This window comes from Rhamphochromis sp. 'chilingali', assembly GCF_963969265.1.
Source record: "Rhamphochromis sp. 'chilingali' genome assembly, chromosome: 1".
Lineage (NCBI taxonomy): Eukaryota > Metazoa > Chordata > Actinopteri > Cichliformes > Cichlidae > Rhamphochromis > Rhamphochromis sp. 'chilingali'.
In genome coordinates this window covers 65,433,471-65,460,899 of record NC_137929.1, presented here as the reverse complement: position 1 = coordinate 65,460,899, position 27,429 = coordinate 65,433,471, and the positions used below count along the sequence as shown (strand labels likewise).

The window sequence follows — 27,429 nt, the reverse complement described above, 5'->3', positions numbered from 1 at the left end:
CTAATGGTGAGTTCAGCAGGAATTCGGGATTTCAGAGTCCCCAGTAAGAATTTGAATCTGAAACTTCCTCATAAACTCGGATTTCCTATTAGGAAAGTAAGAGCAGCCCCACCAAGACCTACTTAACAATCCAAGACGGCAGCAGTGAATGTAAGGAGCAGTTAAACTGTAAATCTCTGAATCAGGCCTGCCTCTGCTGTATATGTGTGACTCACTGAGCACACACAGCATGTTAAGCACAGCTGTTAAGCACAAACAAATAAAAGTAAAAGTGTTCTTATGCTGCAGTGTTTGAATGGTTCTACGTGCTGAGAAGCAAAACAAATCCTGTTTGTCCCGTTTTCTAGAATGTAGTCCGTAAATCCGAGGTGTATTGAACGCAGCAGCTATCAGTACTTACAGCTGGAGGAAGGCGGGGCGTTTCCCTCACATACAAAACACAAAGTTACAGGAGCCACAGTGAGGCGTGTGTGGGAGCTCTGCTTTATCCGGGGTTACCGGACTTTGTGGCTGCTGTGGTTTATAAAGGAGGATGAAGATGCTGCTGTTTCTCCTCCTGAGCGGTAAGAAACTCTGAGCTCAGTTTACCTGTTTAATCTGCACTCAGTCACAGCACAGCGCCATAAATTCACTCATTCCCGGAAAACAGCGACCTCATGACGTTGACTTTACCTGTGAGAGTGTGAACGATGTCTGAGAGGGTCAGGACTAACAGACTGCGGGCTTTCAGGTGAAAGCTTGAGAGTTTCTACCATGGGGGAGGCTAACTATGTGCCAAAGTAGCTCAATGTGCCAGGGCGTTGCTGCAGATAAGAGTGCAGGGCTGATAACATTAACAACAGATGTGACTCACAGAGGTCTCACTCTGGAGGAAACTCTCAGCACTTTCAAATCAAATCAAATCACTTTTATTGTCACATCACATGTGCAGGTACATTGGTACAGCACATGTGAGTGAAATTCTTGTGTGCGAGCTTCACAAGCAGCAGAGGTGTGCAAAATACAATAATGTAAACAAGCAAAATACAAGAATGGCTACATCTGAAACTAATAAATATATGTACAATATATAATAGTATATGCATTTCTGGACGTGCATACTAAATATTTTTCTACGTGTGTGTGTGTGTGTGTGTGTGTACACATATTTTACAAATTAAATAGAGTAAACAATAAATAAAATATATAAAAATATACAGAGTTGAGACATGTGCAAAACAGTGGCATTACTGTACAGTATGGAGTGCATAATGTTGAAGTTCCAGTAGTGAAGCTGAGGTGTCTATGACGTGTTCAGCAGTCTGACGGTCTGGTTCCAGCAGCTCCTCCATCATGGAGGAGGTTCCCTCACTGTAACAGGTGGAGGAGAGAGGAGAGGAAGCACAGGTGGATCCTCTGAGGAAGAGGAGCGTTCCTACGAACCACATGATCACATGACCTGAAGGGCGTGGCCTTCAGTGGTCGTAATAAAGGAACAGTCCTCAGTATTGACTCAGTATGATGGATTGTTTGGATTTGTCTTTGTTTCTCTGGCTTTTCTTGTGTGTCGGTTTCCATCTTCTACTGTTTCATATTGATTTTATTGAAATGTGCCATCCGGTTAAATAAGTGAAAATAACTGGCTAACTTTTAGTCTGATCCAGTTTTTTTCTTCTTGAGTGAGTGTTTACATCTCAAAACACTCGCTCACAGCTTTTCATCATCCTGTTTCAATGAATAAAACAGGTGTGAGGTCACTTCCTTTGGGTGGAGTCAGCTGCTGGTCAACTTGAAACAAACACACAGCTCAAATCACAGCTTGTTTTTTTTTTTCTTTACAAAGAAACCGTCTTTCTCTCTTTTTTTTTTCTCTCTGGATCCACAGTCTATGTTTTTAATGTGTGGAGTTTGCATGTTCTCCTCTGTGGGTTCTCTGTGGGTTCCTGCTAACAACATGCAGTGATGGTTGATGATTGTCTCTCTGTGTTGTATTATGACAAACTACTCTCCTCTACATGACTTTATAAGATAAAAGCATAGGTATCACACAGCACTACTAATTGGGTCTCTCCATCGATTTTTTTACTATGTGAATTCCACATTCCTCTGTCTCTTCCTTACTTCCCCACAGCTTGTACTAGTGGTTGCTTTTGTTACTGTTCACAGTGCTGCAGCCCGGCAGTTATGTTGGTTAACTTGACTCATTATTAGTTTCTTTTTATTGTTTTCTTTTAGCTTTCCGGCTCCACCTTTTCACTCCTTCTTCCACAATAAAGTTTTTCTACAAACTGAGAGAGCGCACAGCAAAGGCAGGGGAGGGGCCAGTGGCGTTAAGAGATTTGATTAGGCGACCCAGTGGCTCAAAAGTGCGTTAGGCCGACCAGGAAAACACCCAGTATGCCAGATTACTGGTCCAACCCTGATCCTACCTCATTCTACAAAGATGTTAATGATCAGAAAGTTGTAAATGGTTTCCACTACAACCACGTCTGCCTTAGACAGATTAGTCCCTGAACATGGTTTGTCTGGTTCCAGGATTCCTCATTATGATCCAATCTTGTTGTCACTATATAATAATATATTTAAAGATATACAAATAAATAGATAAATATATCTATCTTGTACATAGTTGTTACGTTTCATCCATTCTAATGTCTGATATCTAAAACCTGCAGGACACCGGCCCTTGAGGTCTGGAGTTGCCCATACCTGATCTAAACAGTAGTCTGGGACACACAAGTGTTGTGCCAGGGTAGGTATCCCCAACAGAATGGTTCCCCTGTGTTGGAGCACGCACTGGGCTGTCTAAATCGCACACAAACAGTATCCCTCCTTCTTGATTTTTAGTTCACAAAAACTTCTTATAATGACTTATTACTCCTGATATTTTGGAGGTGTTAGCTCTTTAAACAGTAAAGTTACAAGAGGATACAAATACTTATCAGGCAACACGTCCTCAGTTAGTTGAAATAACACGTGAGAACAATAAATGTATAATTTTCTGTAGTAACCCACAAAATGAACGGTAATGTAACACTCATCTTTGACTTTTTCACTAAAGTAAAACGTCACTGCTTCCACTTCTAGTTGGTTGTAATGGAGGCGGAGTCAACTGGATCCGCTCTCTCTGGCCCAGAATGCTCCCTGTAAAACAGAAAGTAACCGCTCCTTTGTGTGTTAGCAGTAGCTGCAGGTGTGTTCAGGTGTCGGATCGTTCGGTCAGCAGAGGATTTATCGGGACTTTGTGCTGGATTTAGTGATTTTTACAGGATGGGGATGTTGCTGCTGTTCTTGCTCATCATAAACGGTAAGAAGATCACCCTGAACGCTGTTTCAACGGAGACTGTTACCTGCAGCAGCTCCGCATTTTGATCATAGTCACGCAGGTAAACCCGCGAGGTGCCAGAATATTACGATTTAATGATGAGTGGCTACACTTGTAAAAGTATGATGAATGGTCAGAGACAGTCCAGGACCCCGAAACAACTACCAAACACCTGAAGCAAGGAGAGAGTATGCTAAAGTAGAAGTTTTCCACCTAGGGAAAATATGGGCGTGACTTCGCTGAGGCCAGGTGATCAACAGATTTGAAATGATCTGAGTTCAGGTAATGTAAATTACTTCAGGTCTAAAACCTCTAAAACCTTGTGATAATAACAGTTTATAAGAAACATGACAAGATCATTATCCAAACGGTTTAACGTGCGCGGTGTTCTATACAGGCACTGGAGTGGACAGCTATCTGTGTCTGCTGTCGTAGAGGCAGGTACACTCAGCAGTCAGAGTGAAGTATAGTTTTTTTTTTTTAAATTTTATTATTTTGGTCAAAAACAAAATGAACAATGGATTTTGGGGTTAAAAACACAATGGGGGATGTTCAAGTGTTGAATGAACAAATTAATAAATATATATGACTTGTAGTATACCCTAACTAAATAGATGAGAAGACAATATTTTATAACTTGTATGTGGGCTATCAATCTCAGTTTTTTCACCTTAAGACTCAGCAGCCTTTGGTGAACAATGTCTCTGTCTCTGTGCTAATCTATCTAAGACACATAATGAGACAAAAAAAGGCTTCATTTGCAGAGTTTGAAACCTCTGAGGAGGACAGATTTGGTACCCTGAACAAACATAATTCATGGCACCGGTAAAAGGTATATATAAAAAAAATAAATAAATCTTGAATCATGAGGGTCAGGAGGCTCATGTCTAAACATCACATGGTTTAGGCAATATGACAATTCGAAAACTTGTCCTGTTAGAGACTTCCAGCAATGATTTAGAATAGCATTTCCATTGTATTGCTATAGAAAGTGGGTAGACTTTGTTGCTTTCAGACGATTTGCCAGAAATGTGTAACTCCCACAATAAAGACAGTCACATTTTCTGACAGCCTACAAAAACACTTCTGTTTTGATGTATAATTTGTGTGGGCAGAGTGAAAATTGAGCGAGTAAGAAGAGTTTTTTCAGACATGAAAAACAGATTCAAAAAGTTAGAGTGACACACTCCAAACGGAGCTCCATATCTTTTGAAAAATCCTCATCATGGCACCCAAAACCTAACAAGATATTTTTTGGAAAATGCTAAGAGATGTGAAAAAAGTTGAAATATACAGTAATAACCCAATAACTGGAGAACATTTTAAAGTTGGAGTGGTGTTTGTACGTGAACGTATGCGTAAGTATTTAAGCTTCAAAAACAAGCAAGTTTTAGCAGAGTATTTGATGTTTTCCATTCATTTTTATGGTGCAGAAAGTCATAAAAAAGGTCAATATTTTAAAAATTATAAAGGTCATATACACTAAAAGATGTACCCAGCATTACCAGAAATAGCAGAATATTTTACAATTTGAACAGTAAAAGTAGCACAAAAGTTGTGGTATTTCATTGGCAAAAAATACCAAACAAAAGCAACTTGAAAATGAAAAATAAAGAATACAGATATGAACTCAATAGTGTGAATGCCTTTCAGCATTCACACAGTTAGTTTTATTGATAGCTTTACTACGTAGGTGTCCATGATTTATATTAAGCCTAATACAGTTAGTGCTTCATGTCCACTTTAAACACAGTGACTGCAGGTCCTCCTACAAGTGGTATCACTAATGCAGTTCACCTCCACAGGAATTACAGTTAATATAACCACGAGCCATAAAAACAAATAATATCATATACTATGTTTGACTTAAGTTGTTTGGCTGTGTGGGTACATTTTAACTAATGGTAAACAGTTTAAAATGAGCATAGTTATTTTAACTTACCATAATGTTATAAACTCTGCTGTGCAGATTAAAATTCATTTAACTTTCCTTTCATTCCTATTATTATTCTAACGTCTTTCTCCAGGTCTGTGATGCTGCCTAACAGAACTTCAGTGGTCACAATATAAATATAATATTTTACAGTGTGGAGTTTGTACCCATGTGAAAACCATATTCTCCTACAGCTGCTTCTCATTCATCTGAATTGCCGTGTTCACTTCAGAGAGAAACTTGTAAATTCTGCACTTACACTGTGTTATTTTGGTTAGGACATCGTCCCTCATCAGATCTGCTTGTTTTTGACCAGCTAATTAACACTTGTTCCACTGTGGAAATAAATAGGTGTGTCTGTAGTTTCTTGGCATGCAGAGATTTCAACTCCCTTGAACACATTTTTGAAGTTGCTACCTTATTTTGATTTGCCCCACTTAGGAAATGAGGGAGTATTTCTTTTCAAAGATTAGTTCATAACTCTCTATGTGTGTCCTCACAGTTTCCCAGCATGCTCTGGCTGTGGTGGAGGTGAATGAGGGGGAAAGGTCTGTCCTGTTGCTGTGTCTGTACTCAGGTTTTATACCTGAGGACTCCACAGTGATGTGGACTCGCAGTGACCTCGATCCCAATTCAGTCCACCTACGACAAGAAGGAGGAGACAATCTTAGAGGACAAAACCAGCATTACAGAGGGCGCACATCAATGAATCGTTATGCTTTAATCACAAATGACTTCAGCCTCACTCTGACGAAACCCTCAAAGACTGACAGCGGCAACTACACCTGCTCCATCAGTGCTGGAGGAAAAGAACGGAGACTGGGAGACATCCAGCTGCAGGTCAAAGGTCAGCAACAAACCCAACACTGGCTGTAATTACAGGCCAAATACAATACTGTAATCAGAGGTCAAACTGAAGCAAATTATTTCCTCAAGTGTTCTAAAACTACTGATGAAACCAGCAGCATCATTTAGCACAGACCTAACCTCAGTGGAAGCATGAAGAACAAAACAGAAGACAACTGGATCTTACTGAATCATTAACATTTCTTTTAGAAGTGTGTCAGAATCTGTGATTTTATGGACCTGATTTCAAAAACCTTCAAAATGATTTCTGAGTAGTTTGTAACTGTAGCATCATCTCCTCAGTTCCAGTTTAGTTAGCATTCAAAAGAAATATAGTGAAAGATTATTATTATAATACACTGCTCAAAAAAAGTGAACACTTCTGCACTAATGAATTAGACTAACTATTCACTTTAGCTAAAGTTATTAAGTTAGCTAAAGAGTTGGGATGCTGTGTAAGACATACATAAAGCTAAAATACAAAGGTTTGGGCACTGTTTTGCATGTTTCCCTACTGTAGGGGTCTCTGCAGGCATACAGAGCTCTGAGAGGGTACAAGATGACAACTTTTGGAATTCTACTAGAAACAGTCGATCATATTTGTTTGTCAAAGCATATAGGTATTTGTTGTGCCTGAAAATGAATAAATAAATGAAAATGAATGAAATGAATGAAAAGCTGAATCCAGGGCAAACTACGCTAAATTTGCATTTTTAGCTAACAGCGACAATAAGCATAAACGTTACTGAGATTGTGGTGTTCAACAGTAAAATCCCTCATGCCCAACTCTGTGCTGCCCTGGGTTCCTTTGCTAGCTTTTCTTGTGACTATGTCAGTAACTTGGGTGTACTGCTGGATAGCTCGCTCAAACTCGATAAGCAAGTGTCTGCTGTAGTGAGATCTAGCTTCCACCAACTGTGCCTTATCTCTAAGGCTAGGCATTATGTTCCGCATGAGGACCTGGAGAAGCTTATTCACGCTTTTGTGACCTCCAGGTTGGATTATTGTAATTCCTTGTACTACGGTTTTCCCTCTTCTCTTCTTCTTAGACTGCAAACAGTCCAAAATGCAGCAGCCCGCCTCTTGACTGGTACCAGGAAATTTTGCCCTATTACTCCTGTTCTAGCTAGCTTGAATTGGCTGCCTATAAAGTACCGTATTCAATTTAAAATATTACTCCTTACATTCAAAACTATTAATAAATTAGCGCCAAGTTATCTTAGTAAACTTCTCAAATCACATACTCCTGCTAGAACACTCAGATCTGCCACTCAACTACTTCTGACCCAACCCAGATCTTGGCTGAAGTCCCGGGGTGACCGTGCGTTTGCTCTGGCTGCCCCGGTACTGTGGAATACCCTTCCTCTTGACCTCCGCGCATCTGATTCCATTGCACTGTTCAAATCACGACTAAAAACCCACTTATTCAATCTTGCCTTTCCCTCTAGTTAATATTTCTTTTATGATTTTATATTATGCACTTTTATGCTCATTTAAATTCTTGTTTGCTCTGTACCTGTTGCTTTCCTATGTATCAGTGACAGCTACCTCCTTGCATACTTAGTACTTGCTTTGGTCCAATTTCTATTATCCTCCTCCTATTCTCTATCTTACTTGTTAAGCACCTTGGCATACCCTTGGTTTTTAAGTGTGCTTTGTAAATAAAGTTTATTATTATTATCATTATTACTGTACGGTAGGGCTGCTCGATTATGGCAAAAATAATAATCACGATTATTTTCACTGAAATTGAGATCTCGATTATTTGACGATATTTATTTAACAATAACAATGTGTTGAATAATGACTTTAAAGATTGTCAGAAAAAAATATTATAAAACAGTGTGCAAATACTGATAACAGTGCAAATGTTTGCAATATAAGAAATAAATGAAAAATGTAAACATCTAAACGGGTGGCTGTAGCTCAGGTGGCAGAGCAGGTCAGCCACTAATCAGAAGGTCGGTGGTTCGATCCCAGGCTGCCTCCTGGCTGCATGCCAAATATCCTTGGGCAAGATACTAACCCCATGTTTGCCTCCTGGTGGTGGTCAGAGGGCCCGGTGGCGCCAGTGTCCGGCAGCCTCGCCTCTGTCAGTGCGCCCCAGGGTGGCTGTGCCTACAATGTAGCTTGCCATCTCCAGTGTGTGAATGTGTGTGTGTGAATGGGTGAATGACTGAATGTAGTGTGAAGCGCTTTGGGGTCCTTATGGACTAGAAAAGCGCTATACAAATGCAGGCCATTTACCATCTATGTTTAGTGAACTTTGCAGTGTTGCTCTGTGGTGCAGCTACAACACTGTAGCAAAGTTTACACACTATCTCTACTTGATCCACGTCTGACTCCGCGAACCCATAATGTTTCCACACCACTGAAGTTTTTTTACCTCTCTTTTCAACCAACTGCAGTCACTCTCCTCTCCAAATAACTTCTGCTTAGCTTTCCGAGCTTCCCTCGGGTCCTCTTAATCAGCGGTCCCCAACCCCCGGACCTCGGACCGGTACCGGTCCGTGAGTTGTTTGGTACCGGGCCGCGAGAGTTGAGGCTCAGGTGTGAAATGTATAGTTTTCAGGGTTTTTATCGGTTTTCAGCGTTATTTTGTTATCGTTTTTATTGTTTACTCGGTTTTCCTGGGTCTTTTCACGTGTGTTATGAATAAATTCGGTACCGGTACTAGTTTTATTTTGTTGTATTTATCCGCGACACCTTAAAGGCCGGTGCATGAAAATATTGTTGGGCATAAACCGGTCTGTGGCGCAAAAAAGGTTGGGGACTGCTGCTATTAATTGTGACACGTGTTCGAAATGCAGAGAGGTGCGCTCGATTTGCCACACAGAGCAGCGCGAGAGTAAAGCACAAGGGAGGGGCTAATAATCGGCTCAGTCATTTTTAATGATTGTTGAAAGCCCAGATCGTAATCGAGATTAAAATTCGATTAATTGAGCAGCCCTACTATACGGCTATCATTTGTTAACATGACGCTTGTTCTTATACATGTAATACATTTATTACCAATCTGAGAGTTTATCCGCTGGTCATTCAATTCAATTCAGTTCAATTTTATTTATATAGCGCCAAATCACAACAAAAGTCGCCTCAAGGCGCTTCATAGATACAGAGAAAAACCCAACAATCATATGACCCCCTATGAGCAAGCACTTTGGCGACAGTGGGAAGGAAAAACTCCCTTTTAACAGGAAGAAACCTCCGGCAGAACCAGGCTCAGGGAGGGGCGGCCATCTGCTGCGACCGGTTGGGGTGAGAGAAGGAAGACAGGATAAAAGACATGCTGTGGAAGAGAGACAGAGGTTAATAACAGATATGATTCAATGCAGAGAGGTCTATTACATGACGAATGACTTCTGAAGTCTTAATTCAGCTCAAGATGCTGTAGATTCCCATCAGTAACACTTTCGGTCCGCTAGTAAATAGTGATGTGTCGGTCGGGAACGAAATGGCTCTTAGAGCCGGATCTTGGAAGTGAACGACGCAGCTTTTTTTCTTTCTCTCACCCTCTCTCGCACGTTTTTCCACTTCACTCCGGATGTGAGCCTTGTGCTTTGCACTGGGAAGAGGGGGTAGGGGCGCTAGTTACACTCGCAGTAGCATAGGAACAGAGCGGGGGAGAGAGAGAGAGCAAGGGACAACAACGTCACATTAGAAAGGTATAGTAATCATCCACAAGTATTTTCAGTTGCAGATGATAAAGGATTCAGAAAGTTTATTCATGCAGGCCCATATGACAGAGAATATGCATCTTCTTTTTGTTTTCATATTTTAATTTATATTTAATTGTGTTGTGGTTTGCAGTGTTTTGTGTTGTCTCACTTTAAATTTGTTTAAAAGGAAAAAGCTGAAAATTTAAATAGTTAAAAGCTGAACTGTGACTAGTTGGTTTTAGTATTATATGATTTATTTATTACATTTTATGTGGAGTGAATAAACACGTACGAACACCAAAACACGTACGAACACCAAAACACGTACGAACACCAAAACACATACAAACTCCAAAACACGTAAAAACTCCATAGCACGTACAAACTCCAAAGCACGTACAAACTCCAAAGCACGTACAAACTCCAAAGCACGTACAAACTCGTACAAACTCCGAAGCACGTACAAACTCCGAAGCACGTACAAACTCCGAAGCACGTACAAAACACAACAGAAGTGCTCCAGGATGCTAGGGGCAGTGTTGAGCTTTGTTACCTAGTGGCTGCACAAGCCAGCAAGTATCAATGACCGGATTTGGTGTGTGGTAGTAACAGGTAAATAAACTTTTTTTTTTAAATTATTTGAATATATATGAGTGCTTGTGTATTAATACACAAACAAAACACATATGCTTTCAATTGTGTAATTTAAGTGATCCAGGTAGCTCTGTTTTGGAAGTTCAGTTAATGCTAGAAATGTGTTTTGGAGTTTGTACATGTTTTGTCTCTAGGGGCCACCGTATATATTTATATATAAACATATATAAATAAAACCAAGTTTTTTTACATTAGTAATTCCTTTTGTGCATAATTTTATATTATTGTTAATAATAAATTAACTAAAGCAACAAAACAACCTGAAGAGCCGGTTGGGAGCCGAAAGAGCCGGCTCTCCAAAAAGAGCCGGAAATCTCATCACTACTAGTAAAATGTAGTTCTATCAATCTGCGCTCATTAGTCTTGAAGCGGAACCGGATGTAAGTCCCAAAAAACGGAATTTTGGAACTGAACTTGAATTGTAGAACTGAAACTGAATGGTGAGAAATGAATCTGAAATTATTCGAGAGCTAAATTTTTAAAGGATAAAATACAGTTTCAAAGCAAATGAATTCATTTTCAAAAAATAAAATTCAATTTCAGTTTAGTGATGATCATTTTAAAACCAATAAATTGAATTTCAAGTTAGGCTAATTCATATTCAGTTTTTAAAAGCATTTATTCAAGTTACAATTCAGATTCAATCCGATCAATTCAAATTCAAATTTAACTTATTCAAATTCAGTTTCTGATGGCACAGATTTCTGCCCATAGCCATGTTGCATCACAGACTGTCCAGGAATTGGCAGATGCTTTAGTCCAGGTCTGGGAGGAGATCCCTCAGGAGACCATCTGCCACCTCATCAGGAGCATGCCCAGGCATTGTAGGGAGGTCCTACAGGCACGTGGAGGCACACACACTACTGAGCCTCATTTTGACTTGTTTTAAGTACATACGTCAAACTTGGATCAGCCTATAGTGTTTTTTCCACTTTAAGTTTGAGTGCGACTCCAAATCCAGACCTCCATGGGTTGCTAAATTTGATTTCGATTGATAATTTTTGTGTGATTTTTGTTGTCTAGGATGTCTTATTTTTGTTTTCCCTTTATTGTTTTGAGCAGTGTATGTGTGCTCTGGTTACATGACAGAGTCAGAGGTAAGGAATGTAGACATCAAGTGTTGCTCACATTACCATCAATATGACTGCTGTTACTTCAAAATGTGATGTTGTGACATTAGACTCATGTCAGCTTGTGTGCAGAGGGCTGTGTTTACCACACACATTTCTGTAAATATGTAAATAAATGACATTCTATGCATCACCCAGCACAAAACACTCAGAGGTATTTTGCTGCTTCTACAGTTGATGTTATGGTTTCTTGTCCTCTCAGACCAGCAGGTGGAGGTGACGGTGAGGGAAGGGTCAGAGTCTGTCATCCTGCCCTGCAACACAACACCTGACCTGCCCAAGAACACCACAGTGGAGTGGACTCGCTCTGAAGTTGGACTCATCACAGTCCATGAGTATTCTAACAGAAATGATAACCTTATGACTCAGGACGAAGTTTACAGAGACCGAACAAAGATGAATAAAGACCTGCTGAGAACTGGAGACCTCAGTCTGTCCCTGAAATACCCCACAGAGAGAGACAGTGGAGGATACATCTGCACCATCTACAGGGACAAAGACATCCTGAGACAGAAAGTAGTGCTGCAGGTCAAAGGTCAGTGCTCGAGATACAGGTCAGTGGTTAATATTGTGGATACAGGTCAGAGATTAAAAGGTTGTTTTTTTTCACAGAACCATTTCCACCCTGGGCCACAGCTCTCCTGGTTCTCCTGGTTCTTCTTGTGGTTTTTGGATGTCTTTTATTTAATTTCCGGCACTATTTCATGTCAGGTGAGTGTCTCCTACTACACTACCCATAATGCTGATGGTTAACAGGTGTCCTCTGGTGGTCTTTTGACTGTGTTCAGAGCAGACACCTGAGGTCTTCATGGTTTCTGTGCTGATGTGTGTGAGACATGGCCGACTGTGGAGGCTCAGTCTGTCTGTTCTTCTTCATCCAACATGTCTGCAGCACTTTACAGGACGCTGCAGACTAGTTACCAAAGAACGAGTCAGGAACACATCAGGAACAAATTGAGACACAATCTGACTGAGACTAGAAGACAAGGAGGGACAGGGAGGTCATGTGACCGTCAGTAGCGCTTCTACTAATGTGTTATATTCTTTTATGATTTGTTGTCCTCAGATTACCAAAAGGTGGAGGTGGATTCAGGGGTGGAGTCTGTCCAGCTGCCCTGCAAAAATATAGTTAACTTTCTTGAAGACACTAATGTGGAGTGGAAAGACAGAGACAACAGGATGGTCCATGTGTATGAGAACGGCTCTGACCAGCCTGGAGAACAGCACCAGGATTACAAAGACCGAACAAAGATAAAGAGAAACCTTCTGAAACCTGCGGACTTCAGTCTGACCCTGAAATTTCCCACATACAGAGATACAAACACCTACACCTGCACCATCAGCAGGGGGGGAAACATCCAGATAAAGAAACGAGTGGAGCTGAAAGTCAGAGGTCAGTCATGTAGATACAGTTTAGAGCTAAAATAGTATTTCTCTTTGTTTTTCATATGACACCCAGTTGTGACCTTTTCTTTAGTCTGATTTCTTTATTTTTGCATTCACAACTCAACAATGAAACCTCAAAGCCAAGGCCTGTAAAACGCTGTTACTGAATGTATACTAAGTGGCCTGGCTTCAGCTGGTTATGGCAGATGGTATGAGTTAGAATAATGATAGGTTGTTGAGTGTGTTTTTCTTCTAACCCTGCCACTTTGAGTTAGGGGAATGGAGACATTAAAGTGTTCTCTCAGGTTAGTCACATCTGAATTTATTCAGAAGGAAGTACAGGAGAAATCTCTGTCTTTTAAAAAGATTTAATTTGCTTCGGCAATTGGAATTAAAACTTACAGCGCTGGACCTCGATGTGAACACAGTTGTCTGCCTCACACTAGACTAGGGCTGCTCAATTAATCGAATTTTAATCACGATTACGATCTGGGCTTTCAACAATCATTAAAAATGACTGAGCCGATTATTAGCACCTCCCTCATGCTTTACTCTCGCGCTGCTCCGTGTGGCAAATCGAACGCACCTCTCTGCATTTCGAACACCCGTCACAACAATTAAGAGGACCCGAGGGAAGCTCGGAAAGCTAAGCAGAAGTTATTTGGAGAGGAGAGTGACTGCCGTTGGTTGAAAAGAGATTAAAAAAAACTTGAGTGGTGTGGAAACATTATGGGTTCGCGGAGTCAGACGTGGATCAAGTAGACACAGTGTGTAAACTTTGCTACAGTGTCGTAGCTGCACCACAGAGCAACACTGCAAAGTTCACTAAACATAGATGTTTACATTTTTCATTTATTTCTTATATTGCAAGCATTTGCACTGTTATCAGTATTTGCACACTATTTTATATTATTTTTTGACAATCTTTAAATACATTGTTATTGTTAAATAAATATCGTCAAATAATCGAGATCTCAATTTCAGTGAAAATAATCGTGATTATCATTTTTGCCATAATCGAGCAGCCCTACACTAGACATCCACCCTGGCAAAGCAGCATCTTGCCAATCTGTAAATTCGAACAGGGCATCTGTTTTTGATGCTGAGCAGGTTACCACAGAAGAAATATCCCTCCTACTTTATTTCGTGTCTGTCTTTTAATTACAGACTAGAAGTTTCACCACAAGCATGAAACAATACTTTCTCCTAAAGGGAAAACAGTTTTAAACATCATATTCTACTGAAACTACAGGACAATGTTTTCTGTGACCTACCTCTGCAACAGAAGGCTATGTAACCCACATAAAGCTGCTGGAATATTAAAATCATTGTTCAGTGGTGATTTTGACATGAAACAATATTTCTGAGGAAATTTGATTTATAAGTAGCGACATCAACAATTTGCTACTTCATTCCTGAAGTTTTGACGTGGAAGAAAAATTATTTATTAATTAATGTGTTAATTCAGGTTAGTACAGCTTGCCTCTAAAGGACTAAAACACTTTGAGGTTCATTCAAATTAATGTTTTTATTGAGGTCTGTTCAGTCTAAAGCCAGAGTTTTTACCATTTCTAATCTGATAGATCACCATGGTAACTGATGCTGAACACATCAGCTGGTCTGCAGCAGGTCATGTTCAGAGTTTGAGGCTCAAAGTGTCCCATTTTCACTGATTGTTTCCCGACGACATGCTTCACGTGTGATATGGATCCTCTGCTGAAGGAATCTGCTTTCTATCCACAACCTGTTGATCCGTGTCTGACTAACAGCAGCGCAGGAAGCCCTGCAGTTACAGAGAAACTGTCTGAGTCGCATTGTTGCTGCAGTTTACCTGCAACTGCTGTGAAGAAAAAGCCTCCATGTGTTTGTGTTTGGTCCTAATCTGCTGCCTGTCTGGTTGACATGCTGGATTTCCAGCTGATAGATGACAGATTAGAAACTGATCAGTCTATTGATCACACAATATTCCATCAATAGAATTGATTTGACTTTGATTTGTGTAACAAAGTGATTTCCACGTCTCCTTCATGATGTGACAGTGTCAGAGCTGAATGCACTGGTAGAGTCCATTACTGCGTTCCTCTCACGCTTACTTGCAGCTCCACTCTTGTTTTTGTATTTTTTGCTGTGATAATTGTCTTCATGAGGGCTTCTAAGCAAAGAAGGTGCCACTCAGTCAGTTCTCTTTGTGCAGAAGAGTCACGTGATGCATCAAATGCCCCTTTTAATGTAAATGAGCTCAGAGCCTGAAGCAGAAAATCTTGTTAACAGAGAAGGAGGATCTGTCATTGGAGTTTAGAATTTGTTTAATTCAATTAAATTTCATTTTAATATTGTAAAAGTCATCAGTCAACTCAAGGTGCTAACGCCAGTTTGTTTGTGTTGGCTGTTGCCTGGATATGTTGAACTTGTGTCATAGAAGTTTTAAATAAACTGCAAACACCTGGTGAGCATTATTTGAAGTTGGTGACGTGCTGCAGCACAGAGAAACGCTCTGGTCAAACACCTAAGCAGTCTCTGAAGATGGGTGTGGTTGCTCATGTCTTATATGCCTCACAGACAAGGAAAATTTCTCAACACACCACGTGAGTCTATACCTTTAGTTCAGCTTATCCTTGAAAACATTCCCTTCAGAGAGAAAGAGAGAGAGGATTACAACCGTGTTTTCTACTTAGCCATTGCCTAACGATTTATATCCCAAGTCCTCCCTCCTTCTTCCCTGAGATAAGGATAAGATAAGGAGATAAGGAGTCTCGCTGTCTGTTTTACGTCTCACATGAACTTATAATGGCCCCGCTGGGAAGTAGCCAGATATTAAGTATTCATAGGTCAAATGGAGAAATGTGCCTTTTTATTACTGCATTTGATCAGATTGAGTGAGATTAATAGCTCTGTTCTAAACATCTGAGGTGAGGACTTGAGGACTGAGTGAATTCTTACTGGATGAAGCCAAACGATTATTCTCCCCATTGATTCACACACTCAGATCCTGGATAATGGAGAAAGTTGATTATCTCAGTCCTGGTATTACTGATAATGACTGATGATTACTGACATATCTACCCTATAATATAAAGCGCTTTGATGCGACTGATGTTATGTTAAGCCAGCTAACGCAAAGAAAGTGGAGCATGTCAGAGCGGAGCCAGTCAAAGATAATTCATTCAAAGAAAACCAAAGAAAATGTGCTCAGTGCTGGTGCTGTCTGTCACATTATGCTTTGTTGTCCTCTTAGTCCCCCTTGTCGAGGTGGAGGATTCAGGGCTGGAGTCTGTCCAGCTGGCACACAAAGCTACACTTAACCTGCCTAAAGACGCTAAAGTTGAGTGGACGGACAGTTCATACAGGATGCTTCACGTGTATCCAAGCAGCTCTGACCAGCCTGAAGAACAGGACCGCCGTTACAGAGGACGAACAGAGATGAATGAAGACCTGCTGAAAAATGGAGACCTCACCCTGACCCTGAAACACCCCACAGACTGGGACAGAGGCCCCTACACCTGCACCATCTACAGCACGGAGGGAAACATCCTGATGAGGAAGCAAGTGGATCTGAAAGTCGGAGGTCAGTGCTGCTCCTGTGTGTGTGTGTGTGTGTCTTAATCTGTTATATTATTTAAAGCATTAGTACTTCTGTTGGTGGTGTGAATCCAAATAGAAAAAAGCCATTGGTAGGCTGTAGTTGTGGTAGTTACTCCTCAGTGGGCAACATGAAGGAACCTTTAAGGAACAATGTAAAGGTAGAAGAACTTGACACGAGACAAACTGAGCTTCAGATTCAGAGCAAGCAACAAAACACTACCAGTAAACACAATCTGACCAACCAGTTAGTGTCACACAGCTCAGTTGGAGCAGACAGTCTTGTGTTTTTCGCGCTCGATGTGTGTAAGAGTCCAGCAGACAGTCTGATCCAGTCTGGATTTCTCATGGAGAGATTTCTCACTTCAGGCTCTGATTCTGTTCTCAGACACTGAATTTTTGTCCCGTTTTCTTCATCCTGCAAAGCTGTTCGTGTTCAACACGACTGATGGAATAGATCCACACAGTCATTCAGTCAGTTTGTTTGGAGGAAGCAGCTCATCTGAGGTCATGTGATTATCAGCAGGTTTCAGTGGAGCTGATTTAACTCTTTGGTCCAATAGAGCAGCTCAGACTGAACTGTAGAGATGAGTTGTGTTGATCCTAAGGACTTAGTGATGTGTAGAAATAATGAAACCTTGATATGTGACAGGTTCTATGGCTCCAGGTTGAAGATGTGCTTTGTTGAGAGTCATATTGTCCTACAAAGAAACCGATCTTGACAGAAGACAGGATCTGTGATCAGAACTCTTTGAACTCTTCTCTCTAATGTTTCATTTTAGGTCCACAAACACTTTCAGCAGTAAGTAGATCCACACCGACAGGAGACATGACTGTGAAGCAGCACCATCAGACTCTGGTCGTCTCCAACATCTTTAAAAACTGCTTTGACTTTTTAGATCTCTGTCCTGTTACCTCCTGCTGTTGTCTCCTTCTCTCCTTCAGCTTTCTCTATAACTCAAACTGCTGCAAACTGCTGCTGCCATCTGTTTAGCTCACGGTGTGTTTGTTGTCCTCTCAGTCTGTCAGGTGGAGGTGGAGGAGGGGGCGGAGTCTGTCCAGCTGCCCTTCAAAACCACAGAAAACCTGCCTGAAGATGTTAGAGTGAAGTGGAGGGACAGATGCAACAGGAAGCTTCACGTGTATCAGAACGGCTGGATGGCTGAAGAACAGCACCAGGTTTACAGAGACCGAACGAAGATGAATGAAGACCTGCTGAAAACTGGAGACCTCAGTCTGACCCTTAAACACCCCACAGTGAGAGACAGTGGGAGATACAACTGTGTAGTCGACAGCAGGAATCTCTACAGATACAAAACGGTGCTGCTTAAAGTCAAAGGTTTGTTTATTTGTTTGTTTCTGACTGTCTTGTGATTTGAGTTTGACTTGTTAGATATGTTGGATTATGTTTCAACAGCAAAAACAAGTAAAATAAATCTAGTTTCAACCAGTCTGGGCATCAACAAGTGGGAAAATTATATTTATGAAACTGACTTAGTAGCCTTGATACTGTTTTATTGGTGATACTTTAACGCAATGTTTCCATAAATTAAATTTCTCTCACTTCTAAACTCATCATCATACACAGACACTAATAAGAGAGCTCCAGGTACCACAATTTACATTAGCAACAGCTTAATCTTTAAGTACCTTCTATCCATTTCTTCCTCTTAACCGGGGCAGCAGCCTAAGCAAAGAAGCCCAGTCCTCCCTCTCCCTCCCCAGCCACCTCTTCCAACTTGACTGGGGAGCACCAAGACGTTCCCCGGGGCCTCCTCCCGGTGGGACATGCCCAAAACACCTCACCCTCATTTCCACCACTCGTATCTGCAGTCTCGTTCTTTCAGTCACTACCAAAGCTCACGACCATCGGTGAGTGTAGGGACATAAATTGTTTGAGAACTTCACTTACATTCAGCTACATTCCAGTGCGAGTCAGTGATGCTGTTTGATTCTGACAGTCTGGAAAAATGAGGTTGTAAATTTTCTTCTCACATGTAATTCTGATGTGAATAAAATACCGCTTCAGTGATTCAGTTTTTAGAGGTGCTTTGACTTGAAATGATCGACTTCATTGTCTGACTGTCTTGTGTCTCCTCTGCAGGAAGAGTTCAGGTCCAGGATCAAACAGGGGACATCAGGAACAGAAGCAGCTCCATTGATCCGACTCCTCTGATGGCTGATCAATCAGTTTGATCTGTGTGTTCTTTGATTATTGATCAGTGATGTCAGAGTGGAGTCAGTGTGATGTTGTTGTTGTGTGTTTGAGACTTTTAGTGTCCATGAAGGTCTCTGCTGCCGTAGATCCTCTGAACTGTGACAGAGGTCTCACTCTGGAGGAAACTCTCAGCACTTTCCAGCAGCTCCTCCATCATGGAGGACGTTCCCTCACTGTAACAGGTGGAGGAGAGAGGAGAGGAAGCACAGGTGGATCCTCTGAGGAAGAGGAGCGTTCCTACAACCACATGATCACATGACCAGAGTTGTTTATGATAAAGTCACATTGATGGGTTTTCAGAATTGTCTTTTACCTGTTATGTCACCATAGTAACTGAATGAAAACATCCATTTCTGTTGCTTATTTCTGTTTTTCTTTATTTCAAGCATGTAAATAATCAGTAAGCCACCATGACGGTATCACAGGAACATGTTCCAGTTTGAAGGTCGGTCTCTACCAAAGCAGACCTGTGATCACTTTAAGAACGTGACCTGTGGTCTGTATGTCGTCTGTCTTTGTCCTGGTCCTCGGGTTTGGGGCCATGTTTGAATTTTTGTTTGTATTTATTTGATTTATTTGTAATTAAATTATAAGTTATTCAAATTTGACAGCCAAGTTTAACCGATTCATAATTTTCTTCCGTGTTTGTTCATGTTCATGTTTTTGGAAAGCACTTGGTAACAATGGCTTTGAAAATGTTTTCTGAATAAACTTTTTTATTATTATTTACTTTTTATAGTGTTTTTTGTTTAACCGTTAGATTTGTTTTCCCAGTCGGTGTTTTCCTGGACGTTCCCGTCTCACCTTGTTGTTCATCTCTTTGTCCTCGTCTCTGTTGTTATCTTCTTGTCTCTGAATTCATTTTGTTTTGATTTTACTTTTGTTTCCTGTCACTATTCATTAAAATCATAAAGAATGAAATCTACAATAAACTGTTCACTGTGTGATAAAAACAACATGATTTTTAAAAAGGCTTTGAATTTAAAATCTTACAAGTTTACAGTAGATGATTAAGAACTTCAATCTCTGTACGTGCTTTTAATGCTCGCTGCCATCTGCTGCCATCAGTGAGCTAAAGACAAACAAGTGTTGCTGCAGAAAAACTATTATTATTACTTATTTTGGCCAAACAGCAACTTTTTCTCTCTTGCAGTGGCTTTTGTGGTGGCGCAGTGTTTGTTTCATGCAGTGGGGTAAACCCAAATCATGAGATGGTAGCTAAGTAAAATGGTTATGAGTAAAAGAACGCATGTATTGCTAATTAATATCAAACGTAATATAATGAGTTACAGATTTCATTATTTTGTGTGAATTTCAGCGCCCCCTGCAGCCCAAGTAAAACACTGGTAAGCCTTAAAAGTTCGTACCCGGGTTAGAGAGATCCCACACAGTTCTTTTTCCTGAACAACCAGGACAAAGTGACAGCCAAGCTTTAAATAAGTGACGAAACACTTCAGTTAAACGCACAGGAGCTTAAAGTGATTTTATTAGATAAAAAAGTGGAATGAATGAATCAAATTCAGATAAAAAACGAATATGATGCGTTTCAGAGTTACTGTTTAAGTTCATGTAAATGTGTATGGGTGCAATAAGTAAAACAGAAACTCATTACAGCAAGTGACAAGTGTCTGGAGAAGCCTCCATCACAGCCAGTGTTACTGTGTCATACAGTAACAAACTGCTTTCTTTCCACATCTGTCTGCACAGTAACGGGACTTCCTCTTTAGTTAATTTATGCTTTCTATTTCATGTTGCATTATTTTATTTTTAGAGCACGTTACCTGACTGGTTTTGTCCCTGCACTGTTCTGTGTAGCATCTTCAAATGTCCACTAGATGTCACAAAGACACAGTGAACGTGGAACATGCGTGAACCTGTCGTGTGGATTGTGACATGCTCTGAATCCACAGACACGCACAACAACAGGAAAATTACACAAAATGCACTCAAAAGATTGAAGAGTTCGTTTTAACCTATGACATAACAGGACTTAACCATCAAAGACGGCAGCAGTGAATGTAAGGAGCGGTTCTGAATCAGGCCTGCATCAGCTGCGTGAGTCGCTGTGTAAACCACACACAGCAGTGCTCAGTCTGTGACTGTGCTGCAACAAACAAAAGTAAAGGCGTTCTTATGCATTTAGGCGTTTGGATGGTTGTACGTGCTGAGAAGCAAAACAAATCCTGTTTGTCGTGTTTTTCCTGGAACACACCAGCAGCTGTCAGTACTTACAGCTGGAGGAAGGCGGGGCGTTTCCCTCACATACAAAACACAAAGTTCCAGGAACAGTGAGGCGTGTGTGGGAGCTCTGCTTCTTCCAGGCTTACCGGACTTTGTGGCTGCTGTGGTTTATAAAGGAGGATGAAGATGTTGCTGTTTCTCCTCCTGAACGGTAAGAAACTCTCTGAGCTCCGTTTACCTGTTTAACCTGCACTCAGTCACAGCACAGCGCCACAAATTCACTCATTCCCGGAAAACAGCGAGTGTGTGAACGATGTCTGAGAGGCTGAGGACCAACAGACTGCGGGCTTTCAGGTGAAAGTTTCTAGCAAGAGACACTAACTAACCACAGTAGCTATGTGCTACAGTAGCTCAGTGTGCGTGGGCGACGCTGATATGAGACATGAGTGCAGATAAGCGTTAAGTCGCATGTGATTATTAATGTTAGGAGAAACCGACATGAGGTTAATGTGTTGCTGTCGGTCATCAGAAAGCAAACACCTCTTTTCTTCTCTGCTCTGCTGTGTGGTTTTCCTGCGATCTAAAACTATTTTACAAATGCGGACATCCAAACCTGAAAAAATACTGATTACACAATATATTAAAAACCTAAATGCATGTGAGGACGCTGTGAGGAACCGTGGAGTCATTTTTGACTAGCACATGTCCTTCAACGCACATATTAAACAAATATGTAAGACTGCTTTCTTCCATTTGCGCAACATCTCTAAAGTTAGAAATATCCTGTCTCAGAGTGACGCTGAAAAACTAGTTCATGCATTTATTACTTCCAGGCTGGACTACTGTAATTCATTATTATCAGAATGTCCAAAAAACTCGCTGAAAAGCCTTCAACTAATCCAAAATGCTGCAGCAAGAGTGCTGACAGGGACTAGAAAGAGAGAGCAGATTTCTCCTGTTTTGGCTTCCCTTCATTGGCTTCCTGTTAAATCCAGAATTGAATTCAAAATCCTGCTCCTCACATACAACGTCTTAAATAATCAGGCCCCATCTTATCTTAATGACCTTGTGGTACCATATCACCCTATTAGAGCACTTCGCTCTCGCTCTGCAGGCCTACTTGTTGTTCCTAGAGTATTTAAAAGTAGAATGGGAGGCAGAGCCTTCAGTTTTCAGGCCCCTCTTCTGTGGAACCAGCTTCCAGTTTGGAACATCTGGTTTCTGACTATAATGTCACTTTTCATTTATCTTAAACTCTGGGTCAAACCCACAACATGTATTTGACTTGAGTTTCTTTGTGTGTCCTCAGTTTCCCAGCATGCTCTGGCTGTGGTGGTGGAGGTGAATGAGGGGGAAAGGTCTGTCCTGCTGCCCTGTCTTTTCTCAGGTATTACACCTGAGGACACCACAGTGATGTGGACTTGCAGTGACCTCGATCCCAAATCTGTTCACCTACAAGGAGAAAAAGGAGGAGACGATGGTAGAGGACAAAACCAGCGTTACAGCAGACGCACATCAATGAATCGTTACGCTTTCATCATTAAAGACTTCAGCCTCACTCTGAGGAAACCCACAAAGACTGACAGCGGCAACTACACCTGCTCCATCAGTGCTGGAGGGAAAGAACGAAAACTCAGAGACATCCAGCTGCTGGTCAAAGGTCAGCAACAAGCCCAACACCTGCTGTAATTACAGGTCAATACTCTAGTCAAAGGTCAGAGGTCAAACTGATGCAAATTAATTCCCAAAGTCTTGTAAAAATACAGATGAAACCCGCAGCATCATTTAGCACAGATGTAACCTCAGAGGACACACAAACAACAAAGCAGGAGATGACTGCAGAGAACTGCTGCAGCCTCTGGAAAATGTGACAGACTCATGTCAGCTCGTGTGCAGAGGGCTGTGTTTACCACACATATTTCTGTAAATATGTAAATAAATGACATTCTATGCATCACCCAGCACAAAACACTCAGAGGAATTTTGCTGCTTCTACGCTTTATGTTGTGGTTTCTTGTCCTCTCAGACCAGCAGGTGGAGGTGAAGGTGAGGGAAGGGTCAGAGTCTGTCATCCTGCCCTGCAACACAACACCTGACCTGCCTGAGGACAGCACAGTGGAGTGGACTCGCTCTGACCTCGGACTCATCACAGTCCATGAGTATTCTAACAGAAATGATGACCTTATGACTCAGGACGAAGTTTACAGAGACCGAACGATGATGAGTGAAGACCTGCTGAGAACTGGGGACCTCAGTCTGACCCTGAAACACCCCAAAGTGAAAGACACGGGACGATACATCTGCACCATCTACAGGGACAAAGACATCCTGAGACAGAAAGTAGTGCTGCAGGTCAAAGGTCAGTGCTGTAAGTTGAGGTCAGAGGTCAGTTTTCTAGATACAGGTCACAGGTCAGAAATCTTTTTTTATGCTTCTCCACAGAACCATTTCCATCCTGGTCCAAAGTTTTAGTGGGTCTCCTGGTTCTCCTGGTTGTTCTTGGGGTTTCTGGAGGTCTTTTTTTTCATTTGCGGCAGTATTTTATGTCAGGTGAGTGTCTTCTACTACACTACCCATAATGCCGAGTGTTAGCAGGTGTCTGCTCATTTTTCAAACCTCTTTTCCCCACTCTGCGACACACCTGCCGGGGATCAAACACTGGTTTGTGGCTCTATAAAAAGGAACTCCGTAAACCTTTGACATCTGACAAAAAGTCAGAGCACTCTTGAGACAACCATTCATTTAGTGTTAATGGTGATAACTTCATCAATTTCTTCACAAATACAATTTTAACCATTAGAGAAAGAATTACCCACAAGATCAAGGTGGCACGGAGGGAGGTTAGCCAAGTATCGGAGCTGCAGAAAAGTGCTACAAGAAGGTGCCTAAGAAGTCCAGCAAGCTGTCGATGTCTGAGGCCTTACAAACTGCCAACCAAATACGCACAGACTTGGCCAACTGCCAAAATATGTAGTCAGATGATAACAAATTGAGAAGGTCCTACCAGTGGCTGGACAAAGCTGGACAGAGGCACTAATCATGGCAGCACAGGAACAAGCTCTGAGCACAAGATCCATAGAGGCTGGGGTCTATCACACCAGGCAAGACCCCAGGTGCAGGCTGTGTAAAGATGCCCCAGAGACAATCCAGCACATAACAGCAGGGTGCAAGATGCTAGCAGGCAAGGCATACATGGAACGCCATAACCAGGTGGCCGGCATAGTGTACAGGAACATCTGTGCCGAGTACAACCTGGAAGTCCCGAGGTCAAAATTCTCCTAGGGTGGTGGAGAATGACCGAGCTAAGATCCTGTGGGACTTCCAGATACAGACGGACAAAAGGTTGGTGGCTAACCAACCGGATATAGTGGTGATAGACAAACAGAAGAAGACGGCTGTAGTGATCGATGTAGCTGTACCGAGCAAGCTCAGGGTACGTAGTGTTATTGTATATGCATGTTTCTGCTTTAATCTGCTGATGCTGCTTTGGGCTTGGTGGAATTTAAACACAACAACATTGCTGGCAGAGGTAATGTGATTTCACTATAGTGTAAATTGCATAAACCAGCACATCAAACAGGAAGTCTAGATTGATTCTCTCTTTAACAAAACCTAAACTCTGATCCAATTCAAAGCTTAGACAGAGCTGATAGTTGAGTGGATTTGACATGTTCTCATTGCCTTGAAGCCTTCTAAATGTCTTCCTTTCTTCTTCTGATGAAAACCCAGAAGTCCTGAGTAGTCTTTCAGGCATGGTATTCATCAGCCCCAGGCTGAGGCTCAGTCTGTCTGTTCTTCTGCTCTTCATCCAACATGTCTGCAGCACTTTACAGGACGCTGCAGACGAGTTACCAAAGAACGAGTCAGGAACACATCAGGAACAAACTGAGACACAAGCTGACTGAGACTAGAAGACAAGGAGGGACAGGGAGGTCATGTGACCATCATGTTGTGCTTTGTTGTCCCCTCAGTTTACAAGGTGGTGGTGGATTCAGGGGAGGAGTCTGTCCGGCTGCCATGCAAAGCTATGGTCAGATTACCCAACGATGCTAAAGTGGAGTGGACGGACAATTCCATTTCCAACAGGAAGGTCCACGTGTCTGACCAGGTTGGAGGACAGGACAAGGTTTACAAAGACCGAACAGAGATGAAGAGGAACCTGCTGAAACCTGGAGACTTCTGTCTGACCCTGAAATACCCCACAGACAAAGACACACACACCTACACCTGCTCGATCTACAGCCGTGAAGGAAATCGTCCAATCATGAGCAAGACGGTGGAGCTCATTGTCAAAGGTTAGTCGTGTGTTTATATTCAGAACTCACAGATATTTCATATAATCCAAATTTGTGACCTTTTACACACTAATTTCATTATGTGTGTGTGTATGTATGTATGTATATGTGTATGTATGTATGTGTGTGTGTGTGTGTGTGTGTGTGTGTGTGTGTGTGTGTGTGTGTGTATATATATATATATATACACACACACACACACACAGCGCGCAGGAAGCCCTGCAGTTACAGAGAAACTGTCTGAGTCGCATTGTTGCTGCAGTTTACCTGCAACTGCTGTGAAGAAAAAGAGGCTTTAGATTTTGTTGATCCAGTTAAAACAAAGAAAGTCTGGATATGTCGATCTTGTTTCATAGGACACCTCTGTGATAACAACTGCAGTATCATTGTCTTTCAATAACTGCAAATAAAGCTTTTATTCTAAAATAACCAGCTCTGCTGCTGATTGGACATCAAAGGCAACTTCAGGGGAATCAGTCAAACATGTTTTAATTGCAAATATTTAACTTATTCAGTGCAATGCTTATTGTGCTCTGTTGTCTTTTCAGTCCCCCAGGTGGAGGTGGTGGATTCAGGTGTACAGTCTGTCCAGCTGCCCTGCAAAGCCACAGTTAATCTGCCTGAAGACGCTAAAGTGGAGTGGACGGACAGTTCACACAGGAAGGTTCACATATGGCAGAACAGACCTGGCAACCTTGAAGAACAGTTTGTGTTTTACAAAGATCGAACAGAGATGAAAAACAACCTGCTGACAACTGGAGACCTCAGTCTGACCCTGACATACCCCACTGACTGGGATGGAAAGACCTACACCTGCACCGTCTACAACGGACAGGGAAACACCCTGATGAAGAAACAGGTGGAGCTTAAAGTTAGAGGTCAGATAATACTTTGTTTTTCACATGTGATGTACATAATATGGACGTTTCACCTTTTTAACACTTAATTTATCGCCATACTTTGTCCTTCTAACTGCTAGATTTCCTCAGTGAGCTAGGAAAGGTAGAGCTTACTGATCAGCAACAGTTTGGAAATCGATCAGCATGAAGCTGAAGGAGAATCTGTCAGAGCACAATCTTAAAGTGAACTCTGAAGTTGATCTGCAGTCATCCCAGCGAGGTTGTACAACAATAATCGAGACAAGGACGCACAACACAAAGAAAGTCTACTTGGAAATCTTTCTTTAGTGAAAAAAGCAAGAGCAAACCAGATTTACACAAACTAAAAGCATCAAAAGTCAACAAAAGGTTCTTGATTGAAAAATTAGAAAATGTGGAAAAGGGACTTACAATATCATTTCCATTACCTTAGTTTCAACTCTGTTTGTGCTTTGTCTTTATTCAGTTGGAGAAGATTCTCAGCAATCCTGCTTTTAATGGTGTAAGCATCAGTTCCACATCTTTAACTTAGAAACATTTTGGGGCTTCAAAAAAAGAGATGTACAACTGATTGTCATCTGCATTGTGTAACAAATAATGTCAAAGTGCCTGAACTCTGGTGAAGAGGGAATGGATATAACAGAAATAGTAAGGGTAAACTGCTTGTCTTGCCTATGGTGTGTCACAAGGTTCAGTAGAGGACCTGTGCATCCACGTAATCATCAGCTGTGAACAACAGAACAAAACACTGAGACATGGACAGGCAGTAAAGTCCAAGCTTTATTAATCTCATATGAGAGGGAAGAATTACAGTGTCAACTCAAATAGAAATTTTCCCTCACAGCTTATGTTGTTTGTTGTCCTCTCAGTCTGTCAGGTGGAGGTGGAGGAGGGGGCGGAGTCTGTCCAGCTGCCCTTTCAAACTACAAAAGACCTGCCTGCAGATGCTAAAGTGGTGTGGTGGGACATTCATGACAGGAAGGTCCACGTGTTTTCAGACCAGGCTGGAGAACAGGACCAGGTTTACAGAGACCGAACAGAGATGAATAACAACCCGCTGAAAGCTGGAGACCTCAGTCTGACCCTGAAACACCCCACAGAGAGAGACAGTGGGACATACCGATGTAAAGTCTACGGGAGAACCAGCAGATACAAAAAAGTGCAGCTCAGAGTCAAAGGTTTGTTTGTTTGTTTGTTTGTTAGTTAGTTAGTTAGTTCCTGTCTGACTGTCTTGTGTCTCCTCTGCAGGGAGAGTTCAGGTCCAGGATCAAACAGGGGACATCAGGAACAGAAGCAGCTCCATTGATCCGACTCCTCTGATGGCTGATCAATCAGTTTGATCTGTGTGTTCTTTGATTATTGATCA

The 27,429-nt window shown here is 41.6% G+C and overlaps 1 protein-coding gene across 1 annotated transcript; it reads left to right on the top strand.

The window, feature by feature from the left end:
- Window positions 1–498: 498 nt before the first annotated feature.
- LOC308409659 (uncharacterized protein) lies at window positions 499–27,403 on the top strand (the record flags this gene model as incomplete). Its single annotated transcript, XM_080902564.1, has 8 exons — window positions 499–563; window positions 22,200–22,550; window positions 22,917–23,249; window positions 23,333–23,440; window positions 24,862–25,185; window positions 25,734–26,063; window positions 26,933–27,265; window positions 27,312–27,403. The coding sequence occupies exons 1-8, from the start codon at window positions 533–535 to the stop codon at window positions 27,401–27,403; spliced, it is 1,902 nt and encodes a 633-aa protein (XP_080758690.1). The 5' UTR covers window positions 499–532.
- Between the last annotated feature and the right edge of the window lie 26 nt (window positions 27,404–27,429).